The 23,421-nt window shown below is 60.6% G+C and overlaps 12 protein-coding genes across 12 annotated transcripts; 4 read left to right on the top strand and 8 right to left on the bottom strand.

Moving 5' to 3' along the window:
• The first annotated feature begins 71 nt into the window (after positions 1-71).
• Positions 72-1,251, top strand: OSTLU_31762 (predicted protein). The gene is made up of 2 exons (XM_001417989.1): positions 72-615; positions 660-1,251. The coding sequence occupies exons 1-2, from the start codon at positions 610-612 to the stop codon at positions 1,143-1,145; spliced, it is 492 nt and encodes a 163-aa protein (XP_001418026.1). The 5' UTR covers positions 72-609; the 3' UTR covers positions 1,146-1,251.
• Positions 1,252-1,395: 144 nt separating this feature from the next.
• On the bottom strand, positions 1,396-6,435 carry OSTLU_24577 (predicted protein; the record flags this gene model as incomplete). The annotated part of the gene is made up of 1 exon (XM_001417753.1): positions 1,396-6,435. One exon carries the CDS (start codon positions 6,433-6,435, stop codon positions 1,405-1,407), a length of 5,031 nt encoding a protein of 1,676 aa, XP_001417790.1. The 3' UTR covers positions 1,396-1,404.
• Positions 6,436-7,643: 1,208 nt separating this feature from the next.
• On the top strand, positions 7,644-8,909 carry OSTLU_31760 (predicted protein; the record flags this gene model as incomplete). The annotated part of the gene is made up of 1 exon (XM_001417988.1): positions 7,644-8,909. One exon carries the CDS (start codon positions 7,644-7,646, stop codon positions 8,907-8,909), a length of 1,266 nt encoding a protein of 421 aa, XP_001418025.1.
• A 38-nt stretch (positions 8,910-8,947) lies between these two features.
• OSTLU_31759 (predicted protein) lies at positions 8,948-9,808 on the bottom strand (the record flags this gene model as incomplete). The annotated part of the gene is made up of 1 exon (XM_001417752.1): positions 8,948-9,808. One exon carries the CDS (start codon positions 9,806-9,808, stop codon positions 8,948-8,950), a length of 861 nt encoding a protein of 286 aa, XP_001417789.1.
• A 467-nt stretch (positions 9,809-10,275) lies between these two features.
• On the bottom strand, positions 10,276-10,626 carry OSTLU_10585 (predicted protein; the record flags this gene model as incomplete). Its single annotated transcript, XM_001417751.1, has 1 exon — positions 10,276-10,626. A coding segment is annotated over one exon (351 nt), but the record flags the coding sequence as incomplete, so codon positions are not given.
• Positions 10,627-11,364: 738 nt separating this feature from the next.
• Positions 11,365-11,604, top strand: PRPS15 (Plastid ribosomal protein S15 small ribosomal subunit; the record flags this gene model as incomplete). The annotated part of the gene is made up of 1 exon (XM_001417987.1): positions 11,365-11,604. The coding sequence occupies one exon, from the start codon at positions 11,365-11,367 to the stop codon at positions 11,602-11,604; it is 240 nt and encodes a 79-aa protein (XP_001418024.1).
• Positions 11,605-11,725: 121 nt separating this feature from the next.
• OSTLU_87306 (predicted protein) lies at positions 11,726-12,790 on the bottom strand (the record flags this gene model as incomplete). The annotated part of the gene is made up of 1 exon (XM_001417750.1): positions 11,726-12,790. The coding sequence occupies one exon, from the start codon at positions 12,788-12,790 to the stop codon at positions 11,726-11,728; it is 1,065 nt and encodes a 354-aa protein (XP_001417787.1).
• Positions 12,791-13,281: 491 nt separating this feature from the next.
• On the top strand, positions 13,282-15,249 carry OSTLU_31755 (predicted protein; the record flags this gene model as incomplete). The annotated part of the gene is made up of 1 exon (XM_001417986.1): positions 13,282-15,249. The coding sequence occupies one exon, from the start codon at positions 13,282-13,284 to the stop codon at positions 15,247-15,249; it is 1,968 nt and encodes a 655-aa protein (XP_001418023.1).
• A 34-nt stretch (positions 15,250-15,283) lies between these two features.
• On the bottom strand, positions 15,284-16,393 carry OSTLU_31754 (predicted protein). Its single transcript, XM_001417749.1, has one exon. It carries the CDS (start codon positions 16,329-16,331, stop codon positions 15,336-15,338), a length of 996 nt encoding a protein of 331 aa, XP_001417786.1. The 5' UTR covers positions 16,332-16,393; the 3' UTR covers positions 15,284-15,335.
• A 162-nt stretch (positions 16,394-16,555) lies between these two features.
• On the bottom strand, positions 16,556-17,704 carry OSTLU_31753 (predicted protein; the record flags this gene model as incomplete). The annotated part of the gene is made up of 1 exon (XM_001417748.1): positions 16,556-17,704. One exon carries the CDS (start codon positions 17,702-17,704, stop codon positions 16,556-16,558), a length of 1,149 nt encoding a protein of 382 aa, XP_001417785.1.
• A 121-nt stretch (positions 17,705-17,825) lies between these two features.
• Positions 17,826-21,029, bottom strand: OSTLU_31752 (predicted protein; the record flags this gene model as incomplete). The annotated part of the gene is made up of 1 exon (XM_001417747.1): positions 17,826-21,029. One exon carries the CDS (start codon positions 21,027-21,029, stop codon positions 17,883-17,885), a length of 3,147 nt encoding a protein of 1,048 aa, XP_001417784.1. The 3' UTR covers positions 17,826-17,882.
• An 89-nt stretch (positions 21,030-21,118) lies between these two features.
• Positions 21,119-23,275, bottom strand: OSTLU_31751 (predicted protein; the record flags this gene model as incomplete). The annotated part of the gene is made up of 1 exon (XM_001417746.1): positions 21,119-23,275. The coding sequence occupies one exon, from the start codon at positions 23,273-23,275 to the stop codon at positions 21,146-21,148; it is 2,130 nt and encodes a 709-aa protein (XP_001417783.1). The 3' UTR covers positions 21,119-21,145.
• Between the last annotated feature and the right edge of the window lie 146 nt (positions 23,276-23,421).

Genomic DNA, 23,421 nt, shown 5'->3' with positions numbered 1-23,421 from the left:
AGATCGTTTCGCGCGCGCGGTGACGACACTCCGACCACGCGCCCCCGCGCGCGCACACCGCGACGCGACTTCGCGAAATCACACGACATGGTACGCGCGCGCGTTTTGATGCGCCCGCGGATACCGCGCGCGCGCCGCGATCGCGACGCGTCGACGAGACGCGGACGACGATCGACGATGGACGATTCCAGCGCATAATCGCGCGATTCGGATTGTCGCGCGGAATCGCCGCCCACGTCGCGCGTCGCGCGTCGCGCGTCGGCTCGGACGGCGGAAATCGCGCGGGAAGATTTCGTCGCGCGCGTCGCGCGCGCGATCGGGTCGAACGGGTGATCGAGGAACGCGAGAGGGCGTTGATCGTGCGCGCACGCGTTGGATCGTTGGCGCTCGATCTGTGGCGTTGGAAATGGGAGGGCTCGATGGGCGCCGACGCGCGAGGGGAGGCGATGGGGCGTGGGCGTGGGATGTGTATTATCGCTGGATGATATGCGCGCGAATGTGGGGTCGATGGCGTCGTGGGCGGCGATGGGACGAGCGACGGGGGCGGTCGAGCGTCGCGCGCGCGCGGCGTCGACGTCGCGGGGGCGGTTGAGAGCGAAACGCGACGCGATGTGGGTACGGGAGACTGACGGACGCTCGAATGTTTTGCGTGAACGCAGGCTGGACCGGCGCGCAAGGGTAAAGGACGCTCCTCGGGGTTGTCTGAAGAGCAAAAGCAAGAGATTCGCGAAGCGTTTGACTTGTTTGACACCGATGGGAGCGGAACCATCGACGCGAAGGAACTTAAGGTTGCGATGCGTGCTCTTGGTTTCGAACCGAACAAGGATGAAATCAAGAAGATGATCGCGGACATCGATAAGGATGGTAACGGCACCATCGACTTTGAGGAGTTCCTCGCCATGATGACGGCCAAGATGGGCGAACGCGACAGCCGAGAAGAAATCATGAAGGCGTTCCGACTGTTCGATGACGACGAAACTGGAAAGATCTCCTTCAAGAACTTGAAACGCGTCGCCAAGGAATTGGGTGAAAACATGACGGACGAAGAACTCCAAGAGATGATTGACGAAGCCGACCGCGACGGTGACGGCGAAGTCAACGAGGAAGAATTCTTCCGCATCATGAAGAAGACCTCTTTGTTCTAGGCGAGCAAGAGCTTCATCGTTGTATACTTTCACTCTCGCCCATCGCTCGGGGTAATATCGTTATACCCGCGCGAGTGAACGGTGATGTTCATCGATCACGAAACCACAGGCTATCAAGTTGCCGTATTAGCTTAGAAGGTTGAATAACCACGCCCACTTTGTGCGTCCTTTGCGCGCCCCTTTCCGTGTGCTCGCAGCGTTAATAGTCTTTGTTGAGTTTCATCAAAATTAATCTACGGGAGCTACGTAAGTTTGCGTTTCACGCTTCGACTCGTTCTGGCACGCCGTGTACTCGGAACCGGTACAGGCACGTCCACTTCTGGTGCCCTTGATTGTTCTTCACCACTAGACGCACATGGTCGACGGTCTGCGGTGACACCACGTCGAAAGTTTGTACGCTTCCGCGGTTGATACTGTACGTGTAGTTGCCGAGAGGAATCAACGACTTGGGCGGTTTGCTATGCTTGCAACTCTTCTTGCGTGCGTGCCAACCGTATACTTGTACATCTCGTGGCGCGCTGTGCAAGTCGTACGCGTTCAAGCTATTCGCGTGCTCGAGCGTGACCGCGTCCACTTTCACAGACTGACGCAAACGAACATCAACATAACCGGTCGACGAATGCAACGCGATACAATCCCCTGGTTGCTCCAAAGACGGCGTGAGTAACCACTCGTCGCTCTTCGGATGCACTCCGGATTGAAGGAACGAAAGCACCGACGTGATGGGACCGTCGCCACGGCCTACAAACGGCGAAAGCTGAGAGTGACCGACGACGCGCCCGCCACCTGAAGCGAGCGCGAAGTCCTGCCTTCCAGTTCTGTCCGCAAACCACAAACTCGAAGCCTCCTCGATGTGTTTCGTGAGCTTTCTCGAGGTATCTTTCGGGATTGTTTTAATATAACTCTCAACGCGCTCCATCGCTCTTTGCTCTAACTCCACCAAATTTGTCTGCGTCGTCGACAGCCCCCCGCTCGTTTTGATCACCTGGTTCAGCTTGAGTTCCAAGTTCTTCACAAGTTTCGTCGTCGCATAATTGTCGTGCACGTTTTTCAACGCATCCAACGTGGCGGCAACCTTTTTCAGCTGGGTAACCGTGGCGAAGTCCGCTTGACTCTTCGTCAGAGCCGCGATGGCGTCTTCTAGAGCCTTGAGTTGCTTGTTGGTGACCTTGGTGTCTGTCTTCTTCGAAAGCTTAGAGAGGAGCCCGGTCTTCTTCTTACCATCCGCCAACGCCGCGATCTTACTCTCAACATCCTTAAGACTCGCGCTGAGAATAGCAAACTCGTCTTGCGTCTTAGCGAGCGCCGAAATCTCACTCTGCAGCGATTTAATTTCATCTGTCACCACTTCGAGCTTTTGTAATTGCGCCGTCGTCGCGAAACCGTTCTGACTCTTTTCTAGCGACGCGACTGCTTTTTGAATGCCCTTCAAGTCAGCCGCCGTAAGCGCGCCGGCTTGCTGTTGCGAAAGCGCCTGCGCACTTTCTTTCAGCTGGGTAACCGTGGCGAAGTCCGCTTGACTCTTCGTCAGAGCCGCGATGGCGTCTTCTAGAGCCTTGAGTTGCTTGTTGGTGACCTTGGTGTCTGTCTTCTTCGAAAGCTTAGAGAGGAGCCCGGTCTTCTTCTTACCATCCGCCAACGCCGCGATCTTACTCTCAACATCCTTAAGACTCGCGCTGAGAATAGCAAACTCGTCTTGCGTCTTAGCGAGCGCCGAAATCTCACTCTGCAGCGATTTAATTTCATCTGTCACCACTTCGAGCTTTTGTAATTGCGCCGTCGTCGCGAAACCGTTCTGACTCTTTTCTAGCGACGCGACTGCTTTTTGAATGCCCTTCAAGTCAGCCGCCGTAAGCGCGCCGGCTTGCTGTTGCGAAAGCGCCTGCGCACTTTCTTTCAGCTGGGTAACCGTGGCGAAGTCCGCTTGACTCTTCGTCAGAGCCGCGATGGCGTCTTCTAGAGCCTTGAGTTGCTTGTTGGTGACCTTGGTGTCTGTCTTCTTCGAAAGCTTAGAGAGGAGCCCGGTCTTCTTCTTACCATCCGCCAACGCCGCGATCTTACTCTCAACATCCTTAAGACTCGCGCTGAGAATAGCAAACTCGTCTTGCGTCTTAGCGAGCGCCGAAATCTCACTCTGCAGCGATTTAATTTCATCTGTCACCACTTCGAGCTTTTGTAATTGCGCCGTCGTCGCGAAACCGTTCTGACTCTTTTCTAGCGACGCGACTGCTTTTTGAATGCCCTTCAAGTCAGCCGCCGTAAGCGCGCCGGCTTGCTGTTGCGAAAGCGCCTGCGCACTTTCTTTCAGCTGGGTAACCGTGGCGAAGTCCGCTTGACTCTTCGTCAGGGCCGCGATGGTGTCTTCTAAAGCCTTGAGTTGCTTATTGGTGACAGAGGTGTCGGTGCTCGCGCTTCGCTTGAACATCCCACCGCGCTTTTCGTTTTGTCGAGCTTCGAGTGCCATGACTTTCGTCTCAAGCTCTTCGACGGCAGTCGAGTTCGCAAACGAATGCTGACTCTGTAGAATCTCCGCTAAAGCTTCTTCCAAAGCCTTGATCTCTCGAGATGCATCCACTTTCTGTAGCTGTGCAGTCGTCGCGAAACTTTCCTGACTCTTCTCCAGCGCCGTGATGGCCTTTTGAATACTCTTCAAATCAGCAGCTGTGAGCGCACTGGATTGCTGCTGCGAAATCGCATCAAGAGTAGACTCCAACGTGCTGATCTGTGAACTCGCAAGCGAAGCGAATTTCGTCTGAGTCTTCTCCAACGTCGCGACAGCGTTCTCGAGCTCAACAAGTTGCTTGTTGGTGACCTTGGTGTCTGTCTTCTTCGAAAGCTTAGAGAGGAGCCCGGTCTTCTTCTTACCATCCGCCAACGCCGCGATCTTACTCTCAACATCCTTAAGACTCGCGCTGAGAATAGCAAACTCGTCTTGCGTCTTAGCGAGCGCCGAAATCTCACTCTGCAGCGATTTAATTTCATCCGTCACCACTTCGAGCTTTTGTAATTGCGCCACGCTGACGTAGTTGGCTTGCTTCTTGGAAACAACGTGAATTTCCCTCTGGAGCGACTTGATTTCCTCCGAAGCGCCCTCGAACTTTTGCAGTTGCGCTGTGGTCACGAAGTCGGCTTGGTTCTTTTCCAAATCCGCCAAATGTGTCGCAAAAGTAGCAACCGTGGCCTCGAGCATCGCAATCTGCTCGTCGGAAACGACCGGCCCTTTCGGCCGTGTTGAGAAGAATCCCTTCTTTGCTTGCATCTTCTTCAGCGCTTCGATTTGTGACTCCACTCGTCGGAGAGTAGTATTCGTGATGAAGACGTCCTGGCTCTTGGATACGGCGTCGATGGCGTCTCGAAGCGACTTGGCCTCCTTGATGGCGTCGTCGATTCGTAAGCGCTCAGCAGACAGTGCGAGATCGTTCGCGACGTTCACCTTTTGAAGCTGCGCTTTGGTGACGAAATTGGCTTGTCCCTTGTCGAGCGCCGCGGTGGTCTTCTCGAGCGACGCGAGCTCCGTCTTGGCCGCGAAGTTCGCTTGCTTCTTTTCGAGCGCCGCGGCCGTCTTTTCGAGTTCCGCGAGCTCCGCCTTGAGAGCGCCACTGCTCTTCTTAAGCTCCGCGGTCGTCACGAAACTATTTTGTCGCTTACTCAACGCATCAATCTGCGCCAAGCTCTTGGATACGGCGTCGATGGCGTCTCGAAGCGACTTGGCCTCCTTGATGGCGTCGTCGATTCGTAAGCGCTCAGCAGACAGTGCGAGATCGTTCGCGACGTTCACCTTTTGAAGCTGCGCTTTGGTGACGAAATTGGCTTGTCCCTTGTCGAGCGCCGCGGTGGTCTTCTCGAGCGACGCGAGCTCCGTCTTGGCCGCGAAGTTCGCTTGCTTCTTTTCGAGCGCCGCGGCCGTCTTTTCGAGTTCCGCGAGCTCCGCCTTGAGAGCGCCACTGCTCTTCTTAAGCTCCGCGGTCGTCACGAAACTATTTTGTCGCTTACTCAACGCATCAATCTGCGCCAAGCTCTTGGATACGGCGTCGATGGCGTCTCGAAGCGACTTGGCCTCCTTGATGGCGTCGTCGATTCGTAAGCGCTCAGCAGACAGTGCGAGATCGTTCGCGACGTTCACCTTTTGAAGCTGCGCTTTGGTGACGAAATTGGCTTGTCCCTTGTCGAGCGCCGCGGTGGTCTTCTCGAGCGACGCGAGCTCCGTCTTGGCCGCGAAGTTCGCTTGCTTCTTTTCGAGCGCCGCGGCCGTCTTTTCGAGTTCCGCGAGCTCCGCCTTGAGAGCGCCACTGCTCTTCTTAAGCTCCGCGGTCGTCACGAAACTATTTTGTCGCTTACTCAACGCATCAATCTGCGCCAAGCTCTTGGATACGGCGTCGATGGCGTCTCGAAGCGACTTGGCCTCCTTGATGGCGTCGTCGATTCGTAAGCGCTCAGCAGACAGTGCGAGATCGTTCGCGACGTTCACCTTTTGAAGCTGCGCTTTGGTGACGAAATTGGCTTGTCCCTTGTCGAGCGCCGCGGTGGTCTTCTCGAGCGACGCGAGCTCCGTCTTGGCCGCGAAGTTCGCTTGCTTCTTTTCGAGCGCCGCGGCCGTCTTTTCGAGTTCCGCGAGCTCCGCCTTGAGAGCGCCACTGCTCTTCTTAAGCTCCGCGGTCGTCACGAAACTATTTTGTCGCTTACTCAACGCATCAATCTGCGCCAAAACCGATTTCAACTCCGCCTTCATCTCCGTCTTGACGACCTTCGCGTCCGTCGTCGTCGTCGCCGCGTTCGCCGCGTTCGCCGCGCGCTCCGCCTCCACCGTCGCCTTCACCCCATCCACCGCGCGCACGCTCGCCTTCTCGCTCTCCAATCTCCTCACCGCATCCTCGAGCGCTGTCAACCGTCTCGTCGTCGGTCCGAGCTTCACGCTCGTCGCGCTCAATCGCACGCTCGCCAACCGCATCGCCGTCTCGCGCACGTGCCAGCTCTGCGCGCACACCGCGATGAGCGCCGTCACCACCACGCACAGCGTGCTCACGATCAGCGGCACCGTGCTCCGCACGCGTATCATTCCCGCGCGCACGTCTCGCTCGCCGCGCGCGACGCCCCACGCGTCGTCGCACGCGTCGTCGTCGTCGTCGTCGTCGTCGTCGTCCGAACGGTCATCTTTTTCGTTTAAATCATCATCGCGCGCGTCCGCGCCGCGCGTGTCGCGCGCGTCTCCGCGCGCGCGCGTCGCGCTTTTCGCGCGCGTCTCCGCGCTCGTCGCCGGCGCGCGCGTCCTCGCCGGCGCGCGTGCGGGCATCGCGCGCGGCGTTGTGACGCGTCGGTCGGTCGGTCGGTCGGCCGCACAATGCGTCCGTCGGGCGTCGCGCGCGGCGACGGCGACGGCGACGGCGACGGCGACGGCGAGGTCGCGCTGCGCGTCGTGGACGCGCGCGACGTCGCGCGCGGCGCGCGCGCGCGCGAGGACGCGCGCGCGAGTCGCACGCTCAAACTGCGGCTCGCGACGGGTGACGGTGAGGTCGTCGTCGTCGAGCGCGAGCGCTGGACCGGGGTGGCGACGATCGAGGACGTCGAGCGCGGCGCGACGGTCGCGGTCGCGCGCGCGGCGCTGGCGCGGACGACGAGTGGGGTGGCGCTGGCGAACGCGGGAGAGGTGCGCGCGGCGGCGCGCGGCGGCGGCGACGCGGTCGGGACGCGGGAACGCGCGGCGCGGGACGCGCGCGTCGACCTCGACGCGCGGTCGACGTCCGACGTCGCGGCGAGGGCGCCGAAATTCGTGGAGTTCGATCCGAGCGAGGCGGTGACGGTGCGCGTGGGCGCGGCGGCGACGCCGGCGTCCGAAGTCGCGAGACGGTTGGCGGCGACGACGCTTCGCGCGGCGCCCGCGGCGGCGGCTCCCAGAGGGACGCGCGACGGCGACGGTGACGGCGTGCGCGCGAACGACGACCCGCCGGCGCCGCCGATAGTGCGGAAGAAACCGGCGTTACCGCCGGGTCGCCGCGCCGTCGCCGACGCGTAGCGCGCTCGCGGCGCGCGCCGCCGCCGAATCGTCGCGCGACGCGCGCGCGTTCGCGACGACCGTAGATTAGCTCTAGCGTAGTTAGCGATGCGTATTCCTCGCGCAGATTCGATCGATCATCGCGCCGCGCCGTCGGACGCGCGGCGCGCGACGACGCGCGCGCCCGAAACACCCGGGAGTAGCCCTCGACGCGACGCGCGCCCGACGCGTCGTCCGCACACGTCCTCGCGCGTCGCCCGAGCGACGCTCGCCGCGACGCGCGCGCGATGCGTCGCGCGCTCGCTCGCGCCGTCGTCGCCGCCGCGCGCGCGCCCGCGCCGGCGTCGTCGTCGTCGTCGTCGTCGTCGCGCGCGCGCGCCTCGACGTTCGCGCGCGCGACCGTCGACGCGTCCTCGCGCGCGCGCGCCGCGCGCGCCGCGCTCGACGCGTCCGCGCGCGCGCGATTCGCGTCGTCGTCGTCGACGCTCCCCGAGCACGTCGTGCTGCCGATGCCGGCGCTGTCGCCGACGATGGAGCGCGGTGGGATCGCGCGGTGGCATCGCGCGATCGGCGATGAAATCAAAGCCGGCGACGCGATCGCGGACGTGGAGACGGATAAGGCGACGATGGCGATGGAAGCGACGGATGATGGGTACCTGGCGGCGATCCTGGTGCCCGAGGGAGCGACGGACGTGGAGGTGGGGACGCCGGTGTGCGTGATGTGCGAGGAGGCGAGCGCGGTGGCGGCGTTTAAGGATTATAAAGCGACGGAGACGGTGACGACGGAACCGGCGAAGAGCGCGGTGGAGACGGCGGTGACGATGCCGGTGGTGAGGGCGTCGACGCGCGCGACGGCGCGGATGAGCGCGCGCGCGAGCGGGGAACGGGTGTTCGCGTCGCCGCTGGCGAGACGGTTGGCCGAGGAACGAGGCGTGCGATTGGAGACCGTGAGCGGGAGTGGGCCGAACGGGCGCGTGATCGCCGAGGACGTGCTCACGGCGCGCGCGTCGAGCGCGAGTGAGGCGGTGACGCACACGGTTGTGGCGGAACATCCGTTGTCCAAGTTTTTCCCGGATTTCGAAGACGTGAGCGTGAGCGCCATCAAGCGCGTCACCGCGGAGCGCTTGACGGAAAGCAAGCAGCAACTGCCGCATTTCTATCTCACCGTAGACGTGCGCTTGGATAACATGATGGGGATTCGTGAAACGTTGAACAAGCAGCTCGCTGATGATAAGGCTGCGGAAGGGGCGAAGATTAGCGTGAACGATTTCATCGTCAAGGCGAGCGCCAAGGCGTTGCTCGCGGTGCCGGACGTGAACGCCAGCTGGTTGGGCGATAAGATTCGCAAGTACAAAAAAGCTGATATTTCTGTAGCGGTGCAGACCGAGCGCGGGCTGATGGTGCCCATCGTGCGATCTGCGTGCTGCCTGGGGTTGAAGTCTATCAGCGCCGAAGTCAAGTCGCTCGCCGGCCGCGCGCGCAGCGGCTCTCTCACGCCCCAGGACATGACTGGAGGCACGTTTACCATTAGCAACCTCGGCATGTTCGGCGTGAAGAACTTCGCTGCGATCGTAAACCCGCCGCAAGCGGCGATCCTCGCCGTCGGCGGAGCTAGAAAGGAAGTCGTCAAGAACGCAGAGGGCGGCTACGAGGAAGTCTTGGTAATGAGCGCGACTTTGAGCTGCGATCATCGCGTCGTGGATGGAGCCGTGGGGGCGCAGTGGCTTCAATCCTTCAAGTGTTATTTAGAAGATCCGATGACGATGTTACTCTAGAAATTGTCACAAAGAATCGCCCTGCTATGACTATCTCGCTAATGCTTCGGCTTTGGATGCTCTCCCAACGCCTCACGAGCCTGCTGCTCGACTTTCGCGCGCTCCCAATCATCAAAAATCTCTCTAGGGACCGCTTTGGCGCCAGTAATTTCGACTTTGCGTTCCTCGCTAATGGTGTACTCGATCTCCACGTCGCACAAAATCACCCTGTACGTGTCAAACTTTCGCTTGTCCACGTCTGCGTTGCGTTCGCGAATGGAACGAATGTCGTACGTCAACACTTCTTTGCAGAATTCAACAAACGCGCTGACATCGGGATACAGCGTCTTCGCCGCCGCGCTTCGAGCGTATGAACTCGCCAACGGCGCCTCGGCGCGTTCCGCGACGTCGACTCGAATAATTTTCAACGGTTCATCCTTCCCGACCGCTTCCTTCCCGACCCAATCCGGCGCCTTCGCGCTCGCGATCGAGTCACAAAACGGCACATACGGCTTTATATCCAAAATCGGCGTTCCATCTACTAAATCAATCCCTCCTATCACTACCACTCCTCGCTCGGCGTCGACGCTCTCCACCGTCCCGACGGACAGCCCGACTGGAATCGGCCTGTGCGGCGTCCTCGTCGCCAGCGCCCCGACGCGCTTTCCGTCCAATCGAGGCACCGCCACCTTTCCCTTCGCCGCACCCCCCGTCTTCGTCCCCGCTAAATTCGTGTTCGCGTGGAACACGTAAATCACCCAGCAGTGCGTGTACTCGTCCAAGCCTTCCAGCAGGTGTCGCGGCAGGCGCGCCTCCATCTTTACCTCGCACCGCGCCCGAGGCACGAGCGCGCCGCCCTGTCGCGGCGTGCCGTTGCGTCGAGAAAACGCACTGCGCGCGCGCGCGATCGGCGCGAACATACCCGTGGTCTTAGGGACGTCGCGGACGCGCAGGATCGATTGCAAGCGCTGCTTTTCGGTCGAGGCGGCGGCGAGTCGAGATTTGAGGCGACCGACGACGCGCGCGTGCGCGGCGAACAGCGCGGCGACGACGACGGCGACGACGGCGCGCTCGCGGTCGATCGACATGACGACGACGACGACGACGACGACGGCGACGACGACGCGCGAGGCGCGCTGTGCGGCGCGCGCGCGCGAGCGCGACGACGTCTACGGGCGCGCGGCGCGAGACGGCGCCGCGTCTCGTCCCGCGCGACCGCGCGTGAACTTACAAGCGCGATAATCAATATTACTTAACGTCTACTCTACATCGCGTGCGACGCTCACTCGAAGACTTCGAATTCGTCGTCTTCTTCGTCTTCTTCTTCGTCGTACGGCTCGAATTCGTCCTCCGTCTCGCTCCCCCCTCGCGTCTCCGTCACGAACGGCAACTCAACGCGCTCCGCGCCCTTATACAACCCGTCCAAATCGTAATGCGTTCGCGAATTCGGCGAAAACACGTGCACGACGACGTCCGCGCAGTCCAAACACGCCCAATCCCCCACCTGCGCCGCGCTCTTCGGCACCGTCAACCCGTACGCCTCGTTCGCCAGTTCTCGCATCTTCGCGCAGCACGCGTTCATCTGCGGTCGATTGAACGCCGTCGCCAGCACGACGTATCGCGCGTAGAACACGCTCTTCGCCACCGACAGCACCTGCACCTCGACCGCGCGCGTGTCGTCGGCGATGACGGCGAATTCGATCGCCATCTTTCGAGCCTGCGCGTCTTGGGTTTCTTCGTCCGCGTCCGCGGTCGTCGTCGCGCGTCGCGTCGTCGCGCGGCGGTCGTCGCGCGCGCGCGTCGCGCGTCGCGTCGTCACGAGGCGCGTCGGCGCGCGACAACGCGTCGCGGGCGCGCGCGACGACGCGCGCATGGCGACGCGTCGAAGAGTGGCGGCGGCGGGACGCTTTTCGGCGCTCTTTGTGTTCCGTGTGGTGACTCACATTTCGAGACTGCCGCCCGACCCTCGCGGGCGCGACGCGACGCGCCGCACACCACGACGCGCGATGTTCACGCTCTCCACGACCCGCATCGGTGCGTCTCGACGGCGAGAAAATTCGAGCGTCGCGTCGCGTCGCGCGGGACGCGCCGCGCGGGACGCGCGCGCGCGACGAGATCGAACGCGCGCGCATCGGCGATGGCGACGTGGCGAGGCGGCGATGCGACGCGCGCGACGCGGTGATGCGCGACGCGCGACGGCGCGCGCGCGACGGCGCGCGATGGATTTGGATGTGGAAATACGTCGGCGTCGTTCGCGACGCGCGTCGAGGACGGCGGCCGCGCGTGGGCGCGTGCGTCGCGCGCGGGCGTACATTTGACCCTAGAACCCTCTTATCTGACCCGAAATTGACTCTCGCGCGCAGCTGCCAAGGCTAACGCCTCGAGCTCGTTCGCTCCGCGACGGGCGCAAACGCACCAACGCGGCGCGTTGCAAGTCGTCGCCGCGGATAAGCGCACGCGCCCGGCGGTGGCGGACATGGCTGAGTTCCAAAAGTCGGCGAGCGACACCGGGAGCTCGGGGGTGCAAATCGCGCTCCTCACCAAGCGCATCGAAGGGCTCACCGCGCACTTGATCAAGAACAAGAAGGATTACGCCACGCAGCGTGGGTTGAAGAAGCTCTTGGGTCAGCGTAGCCGCCTGCAAAACTACCTCAAAAAGAGAGACTTCAACGAATACTCCAAGGTCATGTCGGGCCTCGGGTTGAGAATGAAGTAATCGATTCTTTTGGCGGGTGGTGCGGCGACGCGCGGTATTATATCATAGACATGAGCTTTCATTTCGTTAGGCAAAACATTAATCGGACATCAAGCGACATTTCGCGTCATTTCATTCGCGTTCAGTATGGGCGTCCGAATCGCTGTGGAGGGCCGGGTCGTTGGGGACCGGGAGCGCCGAATCCGAAGCGAGGCGCACCGCGATCCGGACCACCGTACCCGAATCCAGGACCCCGACCGGGACCATCGTGACCGAAATCGCCACCTCGATCGCCGCCTCGTCCGCCGCCTCGTCCGCCGCCTCGTCCGCCGCCTCGTCCGCCGCCTCGTCCACCGCCTCGTCCGCCGCCTCGTCCGCCGCCTCGGCCGGGAACGAAGCCTTCAGGAACTTTGCCCACGTAAACAGGTTCGGGTTCGGGCGGGATATTCTCCGGATCCTGGCCCCGCGCTATGGCTTCTTGCCGGCGCTTCTCCTTTTGTAAGAGCGACTCCGCCTTCTTCTTCTCGAGGTAATCAGACTTCATCGCGAGCTCAATTTTCGCGCCCTCGTGCACCAAATCAGTGCGCGCGGCGACGTGTCTCGCCTCTTCCTCCGTCGCGAACTCGACGAAAACGCTTCCACGGAAATCTTTACTAGCCGTGTGTCGTCGCAGGCGAATCGATTTGACTTGGCCGACGCCGTCGAAGAAGGCTCGGATCGAATCCATCGTCGCGTGCCTCGAGAACGGGCTCGCAAAAACGTATCGCTTATCGAGCTCAACCATCATCGCTTGACGGTATTGAAGCATGCCTTCATCCGTAGAAAAATCGGGCTCCTTCCCATCGATCGTCAAAGATTTTCTCTTCACCCGCGTTCCGTTTTCGCACGCCTCCACGATGTCTGACTGCGAGAGCGCTTCGGCCACCTTTGGCATCATCGCCGAGAAATTGTCGTACCCACCATACGGCGCAAGCAACTCTCGCATCTTCTGAAACCGCGCGATCGTCGCCAATTCCACCGCTCCATCGTGTCCCTCGCGCTTTGATTTGACCACTTCGCGAAGCAGATAGTCGTCTCGCCCGATGTTGGAGTCGCTGAAATAAAAGCTCACCTGGCGGCAAATCTTCGCCCCGTCCTCGGGCGTCAACTGCGCGACGAAGTCGTACTTTTGTCGAAACTCCGTCGAACCGAATCGCATCCCGACCATCATTCGTCTGCGCGCGGCGCGATCACCGCGTCAGTCGGCGCTCTCGACGCTCTCGCGTCGGTCGAGAAAAAGCGCATCCGAGATCGAGACTCTCGACGCGGCACCGCATCCATCCTCGCGCGCGCGTCGTCTCGCATCGCGCCACGCGCCTGTTTATTTTATTTCGTTCCCTCGCCGGTTCGTTACGCGTCGTCGCGCGCGTCGTTGTGCGTCGTCGCGTCGGGCGTATCGCACATCCACGCCTCGTTGACTTTTTCGATAGAAAAACGCTCGATGAAACGCTCGAAAAAAGCGACGCGACGCGGCAGAGCGCGACGCGCGGTTCGCACGCGCGGCGCCGAACGCGCGACGAAAATCGCGCGCGGAATCGCGCTGCGTCGGGCGGCGCGCGCAGACGTCGTGTGAACGCGCGGTCGGGCGCGCGCGACCGCGAACGATCGCGAAGGAGGTGGTTTCGTGGGGTTCGACGGGACGGGGCGGGCGTTTTCGCCATGGCGACGGCGTGCGAGCGGTGCGAGCTCGCGATCGTCGGCAGTGGACGCGCGTGTTTGAGCGTCTTGTCGAGGCTGAGCAGAGGTCGCGCCGAACGAGCGGTGGTGATCGACCCGTCGGGGGCGTGGTTGTACTCGTTCGCGAGGACGCAACTCAGGCTGGGGGCGACGCACTTGAGATCGACGACGACGCAAGTGCCGTTTGAGAACGCATGTGGACTCGAGCGGTACATAGAGACGTTGGGGAAGAAACGCGATGTGGTGCGGACGGGTAGTGGGTTCGCGGGAGTGCCGAGTGTGAGGGTGTTCGCGGAGTACTGCGCGAAGACGGTGGCGGAGCGATTCGGTGGCGTGCGCGTGGAGCGAGGCACCGTCGTGGACGTGCGGTGGTGCGACGAGACGTCGGAAGAGGTTCGTGACGCGTTCAAAGCAATTGACGAGAGCGAAGGCGCTGCTGGCGTGGGCCAGGACGAGCGTGATGCGGTGGCTATGATGCGGTGCGGCGCGATTTTATTGACGCTCGACACCGGAAAGACGTTTCTCGCCGCGCGATGCGTGTGGACGCCGAAGTTTTCCCTTCCGCTAGTTCCGTCCTGGGTCCTGGAAGCGAAAGCGTCGTACGCAAAGTACAACGCGTCTTACGACCGCCAAAGCATCGATTGTGGAATCATGAACGCAGCCGACGTGGATATGAGCGCCACTGATTGCGCGCGAGGAAAGTGCATCTTGGTCGTCGGCGGAGGAACGACGGCGGCGACGCTCGCGCTCGCTGCGCAGACGCGCGGCGCCAAGGTAGTGACGCTGATGTGCCGAAGGAAAATCACCGTGAGTGAGTTTGAATGCGACGTGAAGTATTTTGGGAATAAAGGACTGTACGAATTTCACGCGTGCGCCGACGCGCAAATTCGCGCCAACAAGCTCGAGTCCTTCAAGTCGAAGGCGAGCGTGAACGAGCACACGCACCGTCGTTTGCGAGATGCAGCCTTAAAGACTGATAATATTCGAGTTCTGGAGCAACGCGTGTTGAATGGCGCCGTGTGGAGCGACAGAGAAAAGAAATGGCGCGTTCGATCGGCGCCTACGGATGAAGCCAAAGTGGAGTTCGAGTCGGCGATGTACAGAAGGTATCGCGACGAAGGAATCGAGCCCGATAGTTCAGCGCTCGCCATTTTCGAAAAAGAAGTCACATCTACACACGATGAGATATGGCTAGCGTGTGGTGAATTCGTGGACCTGGCGAAAGATCCAGCGCTCCGCACGCTCGTGGAGACAACGTCCGTAGAAATCGCTCGAGGCTTCCCTGCGCTCGCGGAGGAAAAAATTGAATGTGCGCACGACAAAGGACAAACCGCGGCTGCAGGCGGAGGTGGAGGCTGTCGATGGCCAGGAACGTCGATGTACGTGTTGGGTGCGTACGCCTCGCTAACCATAGGTCCCGGGGCAGACCTCCCCGTGGGGCATCGAATGGCGGCGAAGCAAGTCGTCGACGCAATGAAGAAACACGAGACGGCGATATTGCGCAATAAGAACCCGTATCAAGTCGCCGAAACGAGCAGTGAAGCACAGCGAACGCCGGATAGAGGTGAAACGTTCGATCGCTTCAAAAAGCTCCCACCTGAGCTCGCGGACAAAGGTTTGATTGATATTGAAAGCTTGATCGCTGGCGCCGCGATGGAGCGCGTCGAGTTGGACAATTACGAAATGTACGAAGAAGATATGAGGGCGGAGATTCGTTTGAAAATTCCCGAGGCCATTCTTGCGCGCGATGTTTACGTGTGCTTTCAAGATCGAGCGTTAGAGATGTGGGCGCTTGGTAAACAAAATGCTTATCGCTTCTTCATCCGCAAGCTCTACAAGAACGTCATCGTTGATCGCTGTTCGTACAGGGTGTACGCCAATAAAAATCGCGTCGTGCTCAACATTCACAAGTACACGAACCATTATTGGCGGTATCTTAGAGACAGGTAGGCGATCGCGGCAAATTTCGGATGGTGTTACAAACATGCGCACATCAACGCTGATACAGTACCGATTGAAACAATGAGCAAAGCATTTTATAATTCCTTTCCTTCCTCGTCTTCATTCTCTTTTCCTTCTCCTTCGTCGTCGAACAGGTCTTCACCTTCTTCTAAGAGTGCTTCCATGTAAGCTTCGAGCGCTTCCTCGCGGGCTTGCTCGATGATTCGCACTTCTTGTGGTGTTTTCCAGACACACTTTTTCAGCGCGTGGCAAATCTCGTAGTGGCGATCGCGGCGCAATTTCTGGTGGAGCAGCGCTTGAATGTAAGGTCGACTCTTGACGATGTCGTAACACACTTGCTCGAGCTTCATCTTCTGTCTTGGGATGCGATAAGGATGCGTCTTGAGCGAACGGACGATGAATTCCCGAGTATCAACTTTTTGGTCATACTTTTCGTCGTCTTCGTCGACCTCGACCGCGTTTTCCTCCGCGAGCTTGATCGGATCGAATCGCTCCTCGTCCTCCTCGAGCAAAGAGAACAAATCATATCCCAACAATCCAAGATCAATCGCCCATCGGTACTCATTCAAAGACATCATCGCTCGCTTGCCCATCTCCGTGCCTTCGTATTGACCGTGCAAGCGCAACTGGCTCACCGCCCGCAACCGCAACCACGCCGCCGCCGCCACGTGTCCAGTGATATTATTCAACCCATACTTCTCCCCCAGCACGTTCCCATCGCAGAATTCCTCGGGTTCCGTCGCTTCGTGCATGTAATCGTACATCAAACCTCCCGTGACGTCGTCCGGGTGATGAAATTTTGTCTCCTCCGTGCGATCGTACAGCGTCTTCGTCTCGTTCAGCACCGCCATGCACGCCCCGCACGTCAATCCGTGCATGTACATGGTCGACAAATCATCCGCGAATATCTGCGTGCCGTCGAAATCGCGCGCGTACGTCGGTCCCTTCAGCGGTTCCGGTTTCTTTTTCAGCGTGTCGGTGAAATCCTCGCCAAACTTGACGGCGACGATCGGGGTCGGGCACGCCGCGAGCGCGAGCGCGGCGGCGACGACGACGGTTCGGGCGATCATGACGCTCGTTGGCGTCTTCACGGTCGTCGCGGCGCGCGATCGACGCGTCGGCGCGGCTCGGGGTGACGATCTGGCCCTGCGCGATTGTTGTTATTCTTGGTGTTGCGAGCGAGGCGCATCTGGGCGGGTGACTGGGCGAGACGGAGAGAATACAAGATGTTATGAATGACGAGAAAGAATGCTACGACGCGCGCGAAAAGACGCGGCGCGCGAGATGAATGGACTCAACGCGACTCGCGACGCGGACGCGGCCGGCGGCCGGGCGCTTTGCGAGTCGATGTCTTCGTCGCGGCGGCGCGGACGCGCTTGGTCGTCGCGCCTCGAGCGGCGTCGCGGTCGCTCACGCCGTTTTCCCTGTAAGTGGTCTCTCGCGATCGCTTGTCGCCGGATTTTTTGGGTACTGGACCGTTGACGCGGGCGATACACCAGGCGATGATGTCTTCGCAGATGTGATCGGACGTGGGCTTTTCGTGGCAGAGGTCGTGAAAGACGTCGTCGACCCACTCGAGGTGCTTGTCCGCTGTGTTCGCGCGCTCGATGAGCATCGTGCTCGAGCTCGGATCGGTCATTGGGTCGTCCTTGCCGTGAAATGAAATCACTGGCATGGTGATCTTTTCTAATTCCCCAGCCTTTTTCAGTTTAAGCGTGCTCAGGTACGCCTCGGCGGCGACGCGCACGCGCGTGTTGTTCACCCCGCTCGGCCACGTGTTCGCGTCTTGTTCGACCTCTTGTTGCGTCAGAGGAAACTTTGTGTTCCGCACCGTCTTCGCCAGAGGCACGGTTGGAATAAACATCGACAACAACGTCGTGAAAGGCAACAGCACGCGATTCAGCGGCCGCTTGCACAACTGATCCAAGCTCAACATCGGCGCCAACGTGACCAACCCGTTGGCGACGTCTGGAAACTCCATCGCCGTCTTCGTCGCCACGAACCCACCGAGACTGGTGCCGACCACGAACAGCGGAACTCCGGGGACATCTCCACGTATTAAAGTACAAAACCGCGCGAAATCGCGCACTAAATCATCCAAGCGATGGAAATAGCATCGCTTTCCGGGCGACGCGCTGTCGCTTCGCCCGTGGCCCTGGTGATCGATGCAAAACAAGCTCACGTCCGACTTATTCATGCGCTCGGGCCAAGACGACGCGTAGTGCACGCGCGGAGTGCCGGGCGGGATGCTCGCCAGCATCTCGAACGAGCCGTACACGCCCAGGCCGTGCGCGAATACGATTATAGCTTTGGGTTTCGGTACTTCCCACGAGTACCACCGAATCTTCAAGTTTTGGTCGTTCGTGAAGTCACCCGTGCGCGAGACCTTGGCGGATTTCAGCTTGAGCTCTGGCTCCCATTTTTTCTTCGGGTAGGCGTTCATGATGGGCGCTAGGAACGGCCGCGCCGCGGTGTGCCGCGTAGAGGGCCGAGACGGGCGGGCAGGGGCGGCGGCCCGGACGGGACGGCGCCGACGATGGTACGATGGTGCTGTGGAATTGCAAGAATAACGCGTCGCTATGGTGAATGACGCGCCTTTGTTCAACGCTTCATCGCTTTTCTTAAGGCAGAGCGTCGGCGACTAGGGACCAACGCGTGGCGTGCGCGCTGGGACCGGGCGCTCGCGACTGCAAAACGCCGTCGAAAGCGGCGAGCGCTCGGGCCAAGTTGGCGATCCACGGCGCGCCTTCCGTGCTCATTGGGGTGTAAGGTCCGATCGCGGGGGGCGTGTCACCCTTTCCATTCGTCGCCGCGTCGACGACGGCGGAGATGACGTCCGGGTCCACGGGTTGGGGCGCGAAATCGTCAGGGCGGAATCGCGAGACGACGCTGGCAAGTTCCTCGTCCGTGAGTTTGCCGCACACGATATCCGTGCGAAGCTTGACGTCAATCAATGCGTCCTTCGGAATCATGCACACATCTGCGACGGCTCTGAGTTTCGGGATGATCGATTCAGTACTCGTGCCAACGTTGAGATCTTTGGCGACGCTGGCGAGTACAGAAATTGCTCGCTTCAATTCGGCACCCGCTGAAAACGTCAACGCGCCGCCACCGGGTATCATCGGGTTTGCCAGGGCATCGCCAGACGGATGAATCAATGCATCTAATACAGACTTGTCAAGTGCAAGAATAATCTCCTTCAAGATGCCTTGTCGGAGCTGCGTCAATAGTAGTTGCGAAGAGCAGCCGGCGTCGTCGGCGTCGCCACCGATGATGTCGAGTCGCGTCTTGGCGAGCTGAAACATTGCAGACCAGGCGCGACCTATCTTCTCACCATCTCCATTCGGCGAAGGCCCACAGAAGGATTTCATGAAGTGTGCGAGCGTTTCCGTCACTTCGCCAGGGTTTACTAATGCACTGCAAGTGTGCTTCCAGAGCGACTCAAACGCGGCGTTTCGAGCCAAGACTTCGAGTTCGATCACGTCGCGCGTGTCCAAGTCATCCATCGTGGCCACGCAAATTCGCAGCGCGATAAGCTGAGCACATAAGAACACGAGTCGTGCTGGATTATGCATCGCCCCTTTAATCGCGACACCGAAAGCGTCCGTGATTCTGTTGAACTCGAGTTGAGACTCGCGCTCTCCGAGCGTGGCGCGCACGCTCGCAATTCGTTCTTGAAGACCAAGAGCGGTAGTGAAGCTCGAATCCTCCGCAGTGCTGTGAATGAGAATATCACAAATGGACATACTCACGATCTCGTGTTCCAAATCGCGATTGCGAGATGATTTAAGCACCGAATCCGCGAAACGCGTCCCGCGAGTGGCTGGAGTGTAGAACGCGTCGTCGCTGTGCGATGACGGTGTACCAAACGCAGTCACGTCGTCAGCAGAGTCCGAAAATAAGACAGATGACGCGCCCTCGGTGATGACTGCTTTAGCGTACACATCAATGTCGCCGCGTGCAGCCGCCTTCGCGTTCTCTTCGGCTTGAAGTTCTCGTTCCTCTTGCAATCGAGCCTCGTGTTCAGATGTGCGAAGATTTTCATCTTCTAATCGCTGTCGCTCCTCTTCTTCCTGAGCGGCTCTAATCGCTTCCTCTTCTGCCAGCTGTTGACGTTCTTGCTGTGCAATCGAAGCGATTTGCGCCGCCGCCACGTCTTCATCTTCCACGGCTCTACGCGCAGCTTCGGCTTCATGAGCTCGGGCCTTTTCAATTTCTTCGATGCGCGCGCGCTCAGCCTCGGCTTCCATAGCCCATCGTCGCTCTTCCTCTGCGCGCAGGCGCTGCTCTTCCTCTGCGCGCAGGCGCTGCTCTTCCTCTGCGCGCAGGCGCTGCTCTTCCTCTGCGCGCAGGCGCTGCTCTTCCTCTGCGCGCAGGCGCTGCTCTTCCTCTGCGCGCAGGCGCTGCTCTTCCTCTGCGCGTCTTTGATACTCGGCATTTTCAGCGAAGAGCGCGTCCTCTTCCGCCAACCTTCGAGCTTCTTCTTCCGCTTGCGCGCGTTCGGCTTCCATGCGTGCGTACCTCGCTTCCTCGTCGACGCGAACTCTTTCTTCCTCTGCTCGCTGAGCTTCGAGTCGCGCTTGCTCTTCGAGCTGGCGCTCCTCTTCTTCAAATGCCTTGCGTTCGGCTTCGATGCGAGCTACAGCAGCGTCTTCTTCAGCGCGTATTCTCGCCTCTTCTTCGGCCAATCTCGCTTGCTCCGCGGCGTTTTCAGAGTCGTCTCGCGCCGGCGACTCTTCGACTGGACGAGTGAACTCCGCTGGGGTCTCTTCGTCCGCTTCGCCCTCGGTGTCCAGATCCGAATCGAGCAAGAAACCATCGGAGTCGACGTCACCGCGTGGTGACGTCGCGGCATCTTTTGGTGGCGCACCAAACAATTCGTCGCGCGCTCGCGTCAACTCTGGATCTTCTTGCTCCAACGCGGGAGTGCCGTCGGGCGTCGACGAAAATTCGTCCGATTTCGGCGTCGCCGCCCGCGCGACGATTAGTTCCGCTCGAGCCGTATTCGCTTCAACGTCGGCTTCGTCATTGGCCGTGGCTTCGGAACCCTCGTCGACGACGTCGTCGACGACCGAGGTTTCCTCGACGGGCGCGGCGCGCTTTTTGAACATGCTCGCCATGCTCGTCAACGCCTCCACTTGATCCGCCTGCGAAGAGCTCGCCTGCTCCGACTGAAACCTCGAAGACGCCCACTGGTACTCGCCCCCGCGTTCGCTCGCCGTCGGTGATTTCAACGGCGACGCGTTCGCCGCGTTCGCCTCGCCCTCGCGTCCCTCCGCGTTCGCGCCGCCCTCCTTCGCGCGCACGGAAATCGAAAGCTTCGGCGTCCCCACCGCCCGTCGCACCCCTTCGCCGCACTCCACGTCGATCATTATCGTCTCATCCTCCGTGCGATCGACGTATTTCGCCAGATCGACGTCGCACGCCCCGACCTTCGCCGCCGTCACCTCGCGTCCGCGCGTCGCGTCTTCGGGCAGCGCCAACACGTACAGCGTCAGTGTTTTCTCCTTGTGTCCCGTCTTTCCCGCCCTGCGCACCGTCGCCTCGACCTCAAACGTGTGATCGAACGCGTACGTCGCGCGCGCGCCGTCATCGGAGCGTTCGCCCGCGCGCACGGGCGTCGTTCCGCGTTTATTCGCGCCGCGCTGCCAACCGATGGCGAACTGTCCGGGACGGCCCGACGCGCGCGTGGGCCACGGTTCGAGCGTGCGCACGGTGACGACGAACGTGACGACGCGATCTTTGCGACTGCCGAGTTTCTTCAGCATGGCGACGCGCGTCGAGGTGTGGGGGCGGGGGGGGTGCGAGATTGCGCGGCGGCGAGGCGAGGCGAGGCGCCGAGGGTTTTACAAGCGCGTCGCTCGCGCCGAGCTAGGGCGAGCACTCACATCGCGAATGGATCGATGTCTATGAAAGATGCGCGCGCGCTCTGCGGCGGCGTCGGGCCGGGGGATGGTGGCGCGCCGAAAGGGTCGTCGTAGTCGCCGGGCGGCGTCGGCGGCGGCGCGCCGAAGGGGTCGTCGCCGAAGGACGACGGAGGAATGGCGGGAGCGGGCGACGTCGACTCGTTCGATTGGCCGAACGGGTCGGAGTCGATGCTATCGAAAAAGCCGCCGTCGCCTTCGATGAGCGCGGCGGTGACGGCGGGGATTTCGGATGGGACTTTTCGGTGCCGCTGCGCGGGCATCGACGACGCTCGCGTTTGAGTCGACGCCTCTTCGCGCGCCGTCGTGCCCCAATTGTCCCACTCTTCGAAAGTGCTCTTCGCATTGGCTGAGGCCGGTGATATATTTGTGGACGCCGCCGAAACGCCGCCGAAATCCATCAACGCCGCTGTCGCAGGCGGTTGCGTCGCTGTGAGCTGCGTTTCTCGCATCTGAGCGCTCAACGACGTTGTCGCGGCTTGACTCGCGCGCGTCTCCTCCATCACTATTTGCGTGGATTTCGCCTCGACTTTCGCACGCAGACTCACGTTATCTTGCATCATCTGCGAATGATTTTGCTGCGACGCGTTCTGCGACAACTCGGCGTGACGCTCTTCGAGTTGCTGGTATCGCGCACTCAATTCCTCGTGTTCCTTCTTGCTCGCCTCGATGCGCTCAATGGGTCCGGCCAGTTGTTCGACGAGCTGCGTCACACGTCCTTCCATCACCTCACATTTCTGCCTAAGTTCGATGACTTGCGATTCGGCAACTTGTGCCCTGTAGGACGCTTCTGTCATTCCGGCTTCGCATTTACGAACAAACAATGCGAGATTTGCCAACACTTCTTGAGCCGCGTGCGCGCTCAGAACGTTCTGTCGCTCGTTCATTTCTTGTTCCCACAATTGCCGATCGCTCTTCTCCGCGTTTTCCTTGACCTTTCCCGCCAAATCACGATCTTGTTCAGGGATGGCGTCGATGTTTGCCATTGGCCCTCTGTATGTGTAAGCCTCATTCACTTGCGGTGCCGCTTGCGCGGGTGCGGTGATGTTTTGTAACTGCTCTCGCGCGATGCTAGGTGTCATTAACCCGTCCGTCATGACCGCGTTCACCTGTAGCACTGATGTTGGCGCGGCTTCTGGAACGACGGGAGCTACTGGCGCGGGTTGCTCACCCGCCGTCATGCTAAATGGTGGAAATTGCCCGGGCGGAAGCGATTTGGGAGGCATCAAGCCGTTCCTCGCCTGTTCCGTGAGGTAAGCCGCCACGACGAATTCTGTCCAAACCAAAGACCCATCTTTGTCGGAGTCACTAAGTTCCCACACGTCTTTCAATACTTGCTTAGGCGCGTTCATACCGAGTAAAATTGGCGCCACTTGCTGCCCGCTCAACCGTCCCTCCGGGTTCCCGTTCGTGTTCGAAAGGAAAATCTGTTGATATCGCTGCCAATCATTCGGACCGATCACCGGCCAATCAACGTTCGCCTCCGGCGCCACGGGTACGGCAACTGCAGGCGCTTGATACGCCTGCACCGTGTGCTCTACCGACGTCGCGCGCGGAGGCGCGTCAAACGCGAGACTCGTCGGCGCGACGGGCGCCGGCGCTCGCTCCATCGGCGCCGGCGCCACCGGCGCGAAATCATCGACCCCACTCGATATAGCGAATAAATCGTCCTTCGGCGGCGACGTAAATTCCATCGTGGGCGACGGCGCAACGTTCCCAAACGTCCCGCCAGTCGCCGCGGCAACCGGCGGTTGACTCGTCGTCGCCGTCGGCGCCGCCGGTAACTCCAACCCTTGCATCTTCGGCTTTGGAAATCCTCGCGTATCTCCCGCAAGCGCGCGATCGAACACGTCTCTCGTGATCGTTCCGTACTGCTGCAACGCTCCTATCAGCGCGCACGCCAACGAAAACGCCCGTCGATCCAACGATCCCTCCCGTTCGTGGTCCGCCGCGTCCCAGAGCTTGGCGAGATCGGTCTTCGGGAGCCCAGCGCGCATGAAGAAGTGCACGGCCTCGGCGCCGGAGACGCGGCCGTCGCCATCGGCGTCCGCGTGCGCGAACCAGTCGTCGTACTCGTGCGGTTGCTGCATTTTTGGATTGGTCGCGGCTTCGCGCGCCGTACGCGTCGCGCGCGCCGTACGCGTCGCGCGCGCGCACTGAACCACGGAACGCGCGCTCGCGAATAATCCGACGAGAACGCGATGCGTGCGGCGTGCGAAGCGCGCGCGAGAGTGTT

The sequence above is a fragment of the Ostreococcus lucimarinus genome, chromosome 5 (genome assembly GCF_000092065.1).
Source record: "Ostreococcus lucimarinus CCE9901 chromosome 5, complete sequence".
NCBI lineage: Eukaryota > Viridiplantae > Chlorophyta > Mamiellophyceae > Mamiellales > Bathycoccaceae > Ostreococcus > Ostreococcus sp. 'lucimarinus'.
Note: the sequence above shows the minus strand (reverse complement) of the source record. Positions and strands in the feature narration are given on the sequence as shown.

Excerpts from the sequence above, each read along its gene's own strand:
- OSTLU_31754 (XM_001417749.1), bottom strand. The coding sequence starts at position 16,331 with ATGATCGCCCGAACCGTCGTCGTCGCCGCCGCGCTCGCGCTCGCGGCG.